Here is a 12808-nt window from a genome sequence, read left to right on the forward strand (position 1 = left end):
TGCAGCTTTCCCATGAAGTGGTGGAATCTACTTCCCATACCCTGAACCTGGGGTAGGTTGGTGAGCTGGTTTGGCCACAGCATGTGGTGGAAGTGAGGGCAAGTCCTGGAGTCTGGGTTCTGGAGGCCTGGGCGCTTTGTTCTCACTTCCTCAGGATGCCACCAAAGCCCTTCATGTAAGGAGGCTAGTGTGGCCTACTGGGGGACGGAGAGAGACAGAGGTGCTATGGCCAATGGCCAGCACCGATTTGCTAGTCACATGAGGAAGGCCCCTGGACTTCCCACAAGCCAACCATCACCAGTGGCTGTGTGATCCCATCTCATCTTTTTCTCTCACTGTAGTGAGTGATCTTGGGTTACTCTCTGTTTCAACCGATTTGTAAAAGAGCAACAATTCAGAGCATTTTTGTGAGGATTAACCGCTCCACCACCAGGGTTCCAAATGGGATAATACATACAAAAATTCACAGAAGTGCTCTTAGCATGTGGTTTACTTTACAGTATCTTAAATAAAAGGGGCCGCCCGTATTTTACCGTGAACTATCTTCAGGATAACGCTGTCCTACTGCTTCTTGGAGTTGGACATTGAGAAAAGACACATTCTGCCAGGTTTCCTTTTCTCTTATTTTATCAAAAATTGATGTATAGAAGTCATACATGGTATCTCCACCTTCCATCAAGAAAAAATTTCTCATGGCCTGCAAGTACTCCACCAGCCTGAATGGGGAGAAAATGAGCAAGAGAAAGATCTCAAGTTCACAAGACAGGATTCTTGATCAACGCCAGGTTTTGTACACTACCATTTTAAGTGAAACAGGTTCACACCCTAAATTTACTAAAATTAGAAATGCTAACACCTCTTAAACACTTTTTTAAATAATAAAAGTAGTATATGTCCTACTTTAATAATCAGAAAGAAATGTCACTTTGCTATACAACATTGCAGAAAATTAGGCAAAGTCACAAAAGTGTAACAAAAAAAAACTTCAATCCAAATCCCACCATCCATGGTAAATTTGCACTACTAATATTAAGAATATTTCTTTTAGTAATTTTTTCTATGCATTTTTAAAAATTATAGTTGCTACCATATATCCTGCTTTTTAAACTTTAAGAGTATTTTACGTTATTCGAAGCTCTTTATAAACATAACTTGTACTAATTTTATAAAGTCCATCATATAGATATACCATAATTTAAAGAACTAGCCATCCATTACTAAGTAATTTCACATTTTTCAGTCTTAAAGCATTTTGTGATGGGCATTTTTGCGCAACGAGCTTTTTTCTGTATTTCTTTTGGAATAGATTCTCAGAAAATAAACAAAAGAATTAAATTTCAGAATGTAAAGTTAAGGAAATTCTCTTGAAAGAAAATTGTTTATTGCATATCCAACCTCCTACTCTAAAAAAACTAACTTGAAATATAGGTTTTTATAATAATTTCTACAACAGTTCTTAAAATACAATAAACTACTATTTCCAAAATGCATTTCTCTTTTTTACCTGTAATCTTTTTTTAGAGTTTGCATGAGATTTCCACAGCAATCTAGATATTGTTTATCGATATGAGGGTAGAGGCAAGATCTCAGTGTTAATTCAAAAGTCTGGCAAGTCACAGACTCGGATGATCTATCCACACAGATATCACCACCAGCAAACTTCTCATGGAAGTCGCTCTGCTCCAAATACAACCTTTAAGATAAAATTGTGAATCTTCTTTTTATGATACTGTCAATAGAACCCCAAAGTCTCATTTTCAGTCTTAAAATTACCAACCATTACACAAAGAGAAAATATCCTTCCCCAAATATACTTCGGGTGACTCAGAGTCCTTCAGAGAGCCACTTCTGCCTGCAGGGACAGCTCCTGAGCAAGTCTTTCTAGCCACTAGGGCCATGCCCAGCGAACGACAGCCATCGATGAGATAGCACTCTGTGGGTATTAACGACTTGTTTCATTGAATGAAGCATCTAAAAGCCCCTTAAGCCTGAGGTGCATTCTATACAGAGGGAGACTCTCAATTTATGGGTCTGACGCCACCCATGACCCGCACTTTAACAAGCAGCTTTTGTATGAGTTACAGCACTCTTTACGGGCCTGAAGGCACAAAGACAAAGAACATGGTCAAGTCTGTGGACTTCTACAAGCAGCAAGGCTAGAAAACTCTACTGGTCAGAAATAAACAGCTACTAAGTATTGTACAGACTCCATCATTTCAATTGTCAAAAAAATTTGCAGGTGTGCATAACCTTGCAAAATTAATAGCTAGCAGTGGGTCATGAACATCATCCAGTCCAAGGTGTCTTTCAGCAATGGACTGCATCTTAATTAGGTTCTCTTTGGTTGTCTGTTGCTCAGTAAGGATACGTGGAGTGGTATCTTTACCACGCTGAAGACGGGATTGTACAGATTCCAAAAAAAGGTTATACAAACTTTTTCTTTCTGCATCTGAAATACAAAAAAACATATATGGCAAACTATGTTATAGCAAATGATATTAAAAAATACTAAGTAATTTCACTGTACTACAGCCTGGTATTTTTCCTTTGGCATATAAAGGTCTGTCCCAGTTTCTTTACCCAGACTCTACAAAGAAACATTTTTATATCCTCTGTTCAGCAATTACAAAGTTCATGGTTTAAATACCAAGAAGTATAAGCTGATTGTTTTTCTGAATAGAGCAGTACCCTAAACAGGACTCTTAAAAGTTACCGCCATGTTGTTGTTGTTATTAGCTGCCACTCCATAACATTATTTCAACACTAGTAGGAGTCATTAATTTCACTGGGAAAAAAATGCTTCTCACAGTGGCCCTGGGAAGTCCATTTTATTATTCAGTAAAAAAGGAAACGTCCCTTATTTAAAATAGATCTAATAAAGCAACATAATTAGTATAACATTAAAATGATTTACAAAACAATTAAAGTTATGTCTATGCTATTCAAACCTTTTTAATCAGTTAAAAAAACTTTAAACGTATTGCTTAAACTACATCAACAAATACAAGAAATTATATCAAGATTTTCTCAAAATTCATGATCAAGTCTGAACTGCTCATTGATAAATTCCTGTCTGTCAGAGTTAACAGTCCTCAAGAGCTAAATACTGGGCCACATTAAGAGATGCCAGAGAGTTATTTTTTAAAGGATCAAATTTAGGAAACCAAGAGTAAGTAAAATACGTGTAAAACTTAGTATCACTGCCTTTTCAAAGAGCTTCCAATGAAAACAAATATTTTTTTCAATCAAGAACAGCAGCATCTATTAATTTGATCATGGTGATGATTTCCATTAAAATAATCAAAAACTAAAAAAAACAAATCTGTTGCCACTGAGTAGATTCCAACTCACAGCAAATAGGCTTTGACAATTTCAAAATATAAAATGATTACACATCTCAGGATGAGAAGAGCAAACAGAGCAGTCATCAGGGTGCTGCGGTTACATACGTGAAGGAGGGGCATGTTACCTCTCGCCGCTGCCTGGCCCCCGGCGCTCTCCACACACTGTAGGTTCTTCAGCAGCTGCATGGACTTGCCAGCCATTATGATCTGCTTTAGGACAGGTTTGAGGAAGGACACCATGGTGTGCTGCCTGCTGGAAGGTCCCTGGTCACTACCAGAGCTGGCACTAGCGTTATCATTCATCTTTTCTTCATTTTCAGTCTTTTCCGACACACTATACAATGTATAAGTTGCATACCAAAAGTCTCTATGATTTACCGGAACATTTTTGTTTCTAAAGAGATTCAAAAGAATTTTAAATTTTTCGTCCTTAAAAAGAACAAAGGCAACAATAAATATCTGTTCTAGCTTAGGCTTTTTGTTACAGGCACTCCAAAACACAGTAATATCAGATATCAGTAAAACAATCTTTTTTTTTTTTTATCGTTGGAAAAATATTAATGGTAACCAGGGGGGTGGAAGGGAGTGGAAAGGGGGGGCAGTTGTTGGGCAAGCACCAAGTTTCTGTTTATGGTAATGAAAAGTTTAGCAATAATTACTGGAATGTAGATGATATCACATGGTGAATGTAATTAATATCACTAAATTGTGGAAAAATGTTGAACGGGCAAACATCATCAAGCTGGGCCTCAACGCAAGGTGACCCTGTGTATTAGAGTGTAGAACTGCCTCGTAGGGTTTTCTTGGCTGTAATCTTTATGACAGCCGCTCGCCAGGTCTTTTTTCTGCAGAGCTGCTGGGTGGATTCAAACCACCAACTTTTGGGTTAGAAACTGATCACAAGCTGCTTGCCCCAACCAGGCTCCTTGTAAAAATATATATAACAACATTTGCCCATTCAACGTTTTTCACAATTTAGTGGTATTAATTATATTCACCATGTTGATATCACCATATGATATCATTTACATTCACAACAATTATTGCTAAACTTTCCATTACCATAAATGGAAACTCAATGCTTGCCAAACAAGTCCCCCTTTTCCCCTCCCTCCCGCCCCTCATTACCATTAATAAGCTGGTCCCCGGCCAAGATGGTGGAGCAATCAGACACTTCTGGTGGTTTCCCTTACAACAAAGACCCGAAGAAACAAGTGAATCGATTACAATGATAATCTAGGATCCCTGAACATCAGAGGCAAAGTTTAGGAATCAGACTGAGTAGCAGGAGGAGGAAGAGATGGCTCGGAAGGAGCGAGGAGTTGCCAGAGCTGACCCAGTGGGAACCAGCACCCCACAGGTTGGATCGGCTGACAAGAGCAGGGAGGCAAGCAGTGGTGTTTGGGACACGTTGTCTACATTGAGAGAGATCGAGTGGTGGAGAGTCTGCTCAATGCTCCAGAACCAGCAAAAAGCAGCCCTTAATCAGCAAAGGATAAGTACGTGCATCTAACCTAGTGTGCGGATCAAAAAACAACCCATTTGGGAAGAACCTCTCTCCCTGCTCCCTCCCCGCTCTGCATCGGTCCTGCGCCGACTTCAGCGATTGTTGCTTCTCCTGGGCCGGATGTAGGATCTGTCACATGCCCTGACCATCCTCCCGGCCTGGGAGAGGGAACACATTAACAAACAGGAAAAAATGATCTGTCAGTACCCCTAAGCCAGGAACTCAGGACAGGTACAGCTCCTTTGCCTAGGCACAAGCATAAGGAGTCCGTGGACTTCGCATGCCTTTCACCCCTGCACAGATCTGTGTGGGCACATTTCAACAGCATAGGCCCTCGTTAGCACATCCCGGCAGGGTGTATACCTGAAGCCTAACTTCACTGTATCAGCTATATGGTGGAGTGGCAGGTTTGTGACATTTGACTCCACTCTGTCCAATAAGCAGGGTCCTCACCTACCCACATCAGGGGCCTGAGGACTGGTGGCTCCACCCACACCACCTAGCTACTTGCAAGAGGGGTTCAAGAGTAAGTGCTGCCTCCCAGTCCTTACAGCCAACAGTATTGGGTAGCCATAGTCCCACTATGGCTCTCACCTATGCACTCTAGAGAAGAGGGACACACTTTCTTCCCAGACACTCGGGGCAGCTATCAGCCCACAACTTTGCTCAGCATGTGACCTCTTACTGCAGCCAGATACCAATGCCTACTCCAAACGCCCCTGTCCACCTAGGACTGTAGGTGAGAGCCTGCACCACACACTTGGTGACCGACTATCTGAACACATGAGCTGAATTCATACAAAAAAAGTAAACAGACTCCTGGAGTCACATACCTAGCAATAAACCTAACCACCTGGTGACAGGATGTTAGAGCTTCAAAGGTGCCAATGATCAAACTAGCTCACATGAGCAGCCTATTTGGACATATCAAACAAAAGAAAACAAGAAGCTAGAACACAGTAAGCAAACATAAAATAAATACATATAAAAACTTATTGATGGCTTGGAGACAAGAGTCAATATTCCATCAAAGCACAATGACAAATTTAACAGGCTGCAAGAATCCAGAGGGAGAAAGCAAACAGAAATCCAGAAGATTAACAATAAAATTTCAGAATTAGGCAACTCAATAGACAGTCACAGGAGCAGAATTGAGGCAATGAAAGTCAGAGTTAGTGAGACTGAAGATAAAGTGCTTAACACCAATTTATTTGAGGAAAAATCACATAAAATAATTAAAATAAATGAAGAAACCCTAGGACTCTATCAAGAGGAATAACCTATGAGTGATTGGAGTACCAGAACAGGGGAGGATACCAGAAAATACAGTGAGAATTGTTGAAGATTTGTTGGCAGAAAACTTCCCTGATGCCGTGAAAAGACGAGAAGATATCTATCCGAGATGCTCACCAAAGCCCACACATGGTAGATCCCAAAAGAAATAAAACAAGACATATTAAAATCAAACTTGCCAAAACCAAAGATAAAGAGAATTTTAAGAGTGGCTAGGGATAAATGAAAAGTCATCTACAAAGGAGTCAATAAGACTAAGCTTTGACTACTCAGGAGAAACCATGCAGACAAGAAGGCAATGGGATGACACACATAAAAACCTCAAAGGAAGAAAACTGCCAGTCAAGAATTACATATCTAGCAAAATTCTAAAACATGATGGCGAAATTAGGGCATTTCCAGAAAAACAGAAGTTTAGGAAATTTGCAAAAATCAAACCAAAATTACAAGAAATACTAAAGGAAGTTCTCCGATTAGAAAACCAATAACATCAAATAAAAACCCAAGACAAGAATACAGGACAGAGCAACCAGATATTAACCCAGGTAGGGAAATTACAAAAATAAATCAAAGCAAAAATGTGGAAACAGAGACATCAATATGTAAAAGACAATAACATTAAAACAAAAAAGAGGGACTAAAAAATGTAGTCATAGATCTTTCAATGGAGAGGAAGTCAAAGCAATACAAAGAAATAAATGATTGGATTAAACTTAGAAAAATAGGGGTAAATATTAAGGTAACCACAAAGGAAACTGACAATCTTACGCGTCAAAATAATAAACGAGAAAAACATAAAGACTCAGCAAATACAAAATCAGCAACAATGAAAAAGATGAAAAGAAAACGTACAAAGAAAAACGACTGTGCACATAAAATTAAGTGGAACAAAGAAACTGTATACAACACAAAAAAAGACATCAAAATGACAGCACTAAACTCATACCTACCAATAATTACGCTGAATGTAAATGGACTAAATGTACCAATAAAGAAACAGACAGTGGCAGAATGAATAAAAAACACGATCCGTCTATATGCTGCCTACAAGAGAAACACTTTAGGCTCAAAGATACAAAGAAACTGAAACTCAAAGGATGGAAAAAAATCTATCAAGCAAACAATCAAAAAAGAGCAGGAGTAGCAATATTAATTTCTGGCAAAATAGGCTTTAAAGTTAAATCTACCACAAAGTCTAAGGAAGGACATCATATAATGATTAAAGAGTCAATACACCAGGAGGACATAACTATAATAAATGTATACCCACCCAATGACAGGGCTACAAAATACATAAAACCTTAACAGCAATGAAAAGAGATAGACACCTCCACAATAACAGTAGGAGACTTCAACCCACCACTTTCAGTGAAGGTCAGAACATCCAGAAAGAAACTCAACAAAGACACACAAGATCTACATGCCACCATCAACCAACTTTATCTCACAGACACATAAAAAACACTCCACCCAAGAGCAGGCAAGTATACTTTCCTTTCCAGTGTGCATGGAACATTCTCCAGAATAGACCACATATTAGGCCATAAAGCAAGCCTTAAAAGAATCCAAAGTATTGAAGTATTACAAAGGATCTTTTCTGACCCATAAAGCCATAAAAGTAGAAATCAATAACAGAAAAAGCAAGGAAAGAAAAATTCATGGAAACAGAATAACGCCTTGTTCAAAAACTACTGGATTATGGAAGAAATTAAGGATGGAATAAAAAAATCCACAGAAGCAAATGAGAATGAAAACACATCCTACCAGAACCTTTGGAACGTATAGCAAAAGCAGTGTTCAGAGGTCAATTTATAGACATAAATGCACACACCAAAAAAGAAGAAAGGGCCAAAATCAAAACATAAACCCTACAAATTGAACAAATACAGAGCAGCGAAAGAAGCCCTCGGGCATGAGAAGAAAGCAAATAATAAAAACTAGAGCAGAATTAAATGAAAAAGAAAATAGAAAAACAATTCAAAGAGTTAACAAGGCTAAAAGCTGGTTCTTTGAAAACATCAACAAAATCCATAAACCACTGGCCGGACTGACAAAAGAAAAACAGGAGAGGAGGCAAATAACTCGAATAAGAAATGAGATGGGCAATATCACAAAACACCCAACTGAAATTAAAAGAATCATAACAGAATACTATGAAAAACTGTAACAAATTTGAAAACCTGGAGAAAATGGACAAATTTCTAGAAACACACTACCTACCTAAACTAAGACAAACAGAGGTAGAACAACTAAATAAACCTGCAACAAGAGTTTGGAAAGGTAATTTAAAAATTCCCAGCACAGAAAAGCCTGGGCCCTGACAGTTTCACTGGGGAATTCTACCAAATTTCAGAGAAAAGTTAAAATCCTTACTACTAAAGGTATTTCAGAGCATAGAAAAGGACAGAATACTCCCAAGCTCATTTTATGAAGCCAGCATATCCCTGATACCAAAACCAGGTAAAGACACCACAAGAAAAGACAATTACACACCTATATGCCTCATGAACATAGACTCAAAAATCCTCAACAAAATTCTAGCCAATAGAATTCAACAACGTATCAAAAAAATAATTCATCATGATCAAGTGGGATCCATACCAGGTATATACGGATGATTCAACATTAGAAAAAAAATCAATGTAATCCATCACATAAATAAAACAAACGACAAGAACCATATGATCTTATCAATTGACACAGAAAAGGCACTTGACAAAGTTCAACACATATTCATGATAAAAACTCAGCAAAACAGGACTAGGAGGGAAATTCCTCAACATAATAAAGGGCATTTATACAAAGCAAACAGCCAACATCATCCTAAATGGAGAGAGTCTTAAAGCATTCCCCTTGAGAACGGGAAACAGACAAGGATGCCCCTTATCACGACTCTTATTCAACATTGTGCTGGAGGTCCTAGCCAGCGCAATTAGGCTAGATAAAGAAATAAAGGGCATGCAAATTGTTAAGAAGAAGTAAAAGTATCTCCGTTTGCAGATGATATGATCTTACATACAGAAAACCCGAAAAAATCCACAAGAAAACTACTGGAACTAATAGAAGAGTTCAGCACAGTATCAGGACACAAGTTAAACATAAAAAAATAAGTTGGATTCCTCTACACTAACAAGAAGAACTTTGAAGAGGAAATCACCAAATCAATACCTTTTACAAGAGCCTCCAAAAGGATAAAATACTTAGGAAGAAATCTAACCAGAGACTTAGAAGACCTACACAAAGAAAACTGTAAGACATTCCTGCAAGAAACCAAAAGAGATGTACCTAAGTGAAAAAACACACCTTGCTCAACATTGTTAAAATGTCTATTCTACCCAAAACAATCTACAGATACAATGAAATCTCCATCCAAATCACCAACTTTATACAGCAAGAGAAGAGGCCCTGGATTAGTAAAGCATTACTGAAAAACAATAACGAAGTGAGAGGCCTCGCACTACCTGATTTTAGAACCTATTATACTGCCACAGTAGTCAAAACAGCCTGGTGCTGGTACGGCAACAGATACATAGACCAACGGAACGGAATTGAGAATCCAGACGTAAAGTCATCACCTATGAGTAGCTGATACTTGACAAAGGCCCAAAGTCCGTTAATTGGGGAAAAGAAAGTCTCTTTAACAAATGGTGCTGGCATAACTGATATCTACCCGCAAAAAAATGAAGCAAGGCCCATACCTCACACCATGCACAAACACTAACTCAAAATGGATCAAAGACCTAAATATAAAATCTAAAATGATAAAGATCCTGGAAGAAAAAACAGGGACAATGCTAGGAGCACTAATATGTGGCATAAACAGAATACAAAACATTAGTAACAATGTACAAACACCAGAAGAGAAACTAGAGAACTTAGGTGTTCTTAAAAATCAAACACATATACTCATCAAAAGACTTCATCAAAAGAGTAAAATGACAACCTACAGACTGGGAAAAAATTTTTGTCTATGACAAATCTGGTAAGCATCTAATCTCTAAAATCTACATGTTACTGCAACACCTCAACAACAAAAAGACAAATAATCTGAATTAAAAAAGGGCAAAGGATATGAACAGGCACTTAACCAAAGATGATATTCAGGTGGCTACCAGATACATGTGGAAATGCTCATGATCATTAGCCATTAGAGAAATATGAATCAAAACTACAATGAGATAGCATCGTAACCCAACAAGGCTAGCATTAAACCAAAAACACAAAACAATAATGCTGGAGAGGTTGTGGAGAGACTGGAACACTTATACACTGCTGGCGGGAATGTAAAATGGTACAACCACTTCTGAAATCAATTTGGCACTTCCTTAAAAAGTTAGAAATAAAAAAAATGCTCAAAACAGAGAAACAGTGATGTCATCGTGTAAAAGGTGACAACATTAAATCAATAAAGAGGGACTAAAAAATGTGGTCATAGATCTTTCATATGGAGAGTCAAGGCAATATAGAGATAAAAGTTTGGTTTAAACTTAGAAAAATAGGGGTAAATAATAAGGTAACCAACCATAAAGGAGACTGACAACTCTACACATCTACCCATACTTTCTTTTCCAACACACATGGAACATTCTCTAGAACAGACCACATATTAGGCCATAAAGCAATTCTCAACAGAATCCAAAACATCAAAATATTACAAAGCATCTTCTCTGACCATAAAGACTTAAAAGTAGAAATCAATAACAGAAAAAGCAGACAAAAGAAATCAAACATATGGAAACTGAAGAACACCTTTCTCAAAAAGGACTGGATTACAGAAGAAATTAAGGACGGTATAAAGAAATTCCTAGAGCCCAATGAGAATGAAAACACTTAATATCAGAATCTTTGGGACACAGTTGAAGCAGTCCTCAGAGGTCAATTTATAGTAATAAATTCGCAAAAAGAAGGGCTAAAATCAAAGAATTATCCCTACAACTCAAAAAGAAAAAGAGAGCCACAAAAGAAACCCTCAGGCACCAGAAGAAAGCAAATAATAAAAAATTACAGCAGAATTAAACAAAATAGAAAATACAAAAACAATTTAAAGACTTAACATGAGGAAAAGCTGGTTCTTCGAAAAGATTAAAAAAATCGATAAACCACTGGCCAGACTGACAACAGAAAAACAGGAGATGAAGAAAAAAACCCAAATAAGAAATGAGATGGACAATACCATAACAGACCCAACAGAATATTAGAAGAATCATATCAGATTACTATGAAAAAGTGTACTCTAACAAATTGGGAAACTAGAAGAAATGAACAAATTTCTAGAAACATACTACCTACCTAAACTAACACAAATAGGGGTAGAACAACTAAATAAATCCATAACGAAAGAAGAGACTGAAAAGGTAATTTAAAAATTCCCAACAACAAAAAAAAAGCCTTGGCTGCGATGGCTTCACTGGAGAAGTCTACCAAACTTTCAGAGAAGAGTTAACTTAGTACTAAAGGTATTTCAGAGCATAGAAAAGGGTGGAATACTCCCAAACTCATTCTATGAAGCCAGCATTTCCCTCATACCATACCAGGTAAAGACACCACCAAAAAGAAAAAAGGCTAGGAACAGAAGTACCATATGATCCAGGAATCCCACTCCCTAGAATACACCTTAGAGAAATACGAGCCACCAGACGAATAGATATATGCACAGCCATGTTCACTGCAGCACTGTTCACAAAGGCAAAAAGATGGAAACAACATAGGTGCCCATCAATGGACGAATGGATAAACAAATTATGGTATATTCACACAATGGAACTCTATGCAATGATAAAGAACGATGAATCCGTGAAACATCTCATAACATGAATGAATCTGGAAGGTATTATGCTGAGTGAAATTAGTCAGTCGCAAAAGGACAAATACTGTATGAGACCACTATTAAAAGAATCCAAGAAAAGGCTTAAACAGAAAAGAAAACATTCTGTGATGATTACGAGGGTGGGCAGGGAGGGAGAGAGGAATTCACTAACTAGATATAGGCAAGAATTATCTTAGGTGATGGGAAGGACAACACACAATACAGGGGAAGTCAGCACAACCAGACTAAATCAAAAGCTAAGAAGTTTCCTGAATATGACCAGACACTTTCAGGGACAGAGTACCAGGGGCTGGCGCCTGGGGCCTGGGGCCATGGTTTCAGGGGACTTCTAGGCCAACTGGCATGAGGAAGTTTATTAAGAAACTGTTCTGCATCCCATTTTGGCAAGTGGAGTCTGGGGTCTTAAAAGCTAGCAAGTGGCCACCCAAGATACATCAATTGTTCCCAACCCATGTCGAGCAAAGGAGAATGAAAACCACCAAAGACACAAGGAAAATATTAGCCCAAAGGACAGAAAGGGCCATATAAACCAAAGACTCCAACAGCCTGAGACCAGGAGAACTAGATGGTGCCTGGCTACCACCAATGGCCGCCCTGTCAGGGAACACAACAGAAAGTTCCTGACAGGGCAGGAGAAAAGTGGGGTGCAGAACTCAAATTTCAGTAAAAAGACCAGACTTAATGGTCTGCTGAGCCTGGAGAGACTCCGGAATACATGGCCCCTGGACTCTGTTACTCCAGAACTGAAACCATTCCTGAAGCCAATTCTTCAAAGAGTAGACTGGATTATAAGACATAAAATGATATTCATGAAAACAATGCCTCTTAGCTCGAGCA

At 38.3% G+C, this 12808-nt stretch overlaps 1 protein-coding gene across 4 annotated transcripts in view; it reads right to left on the bottom strand.

Moving 5' to 3' along the window:
* TUBGCP5 (tubulin gamma complex associated protein 5) overlaps positions 1–12808 on the bottom strand; it is an 81815-nt gene that overhangs the window by 27198 nt on the left and 41809 nt on the right. For all 4 annotated transcript variants that reach the window (XR_007519847.1, XM_049905475.1, XM_049905476.1 and 1 more), the window contains 4 exons: positions 3470–3738; positions 2251–2449; positions 1505–1693; positions 534–716 (listed from right to left, as the gene is read on the bottom strand). Coding sequence is in view for 3 of the 4 variants with exons in the window: in XM_049905475.1 (XP_049761432.1) it covers positions 534–716; positions 1505–1693; positions 2251–2449; positions 3470–3738 (840 nt within the window). In the remaining variant the exon portion in view is untranslated. The remainder of the gene's footprint in view (positions 1–533; positions 717–1504; positions 1694–2250; positions 2450–3469; positions 3739–12808) is intronic.

Source organism: Elephas maximus, chromosome 13 (genome assembly GCF_024166365.1).
Source record: "Elephas maximus indicus isolate mEleMax1 chromosome 13, mEleMax1 primary haplotype, whole genome shotgun sequence".
NCBI lineage: Eukaryota > Metazoa > Chordata > Mammalia > Proboscidea > Elephantidae > Elephas > Elephas maximus.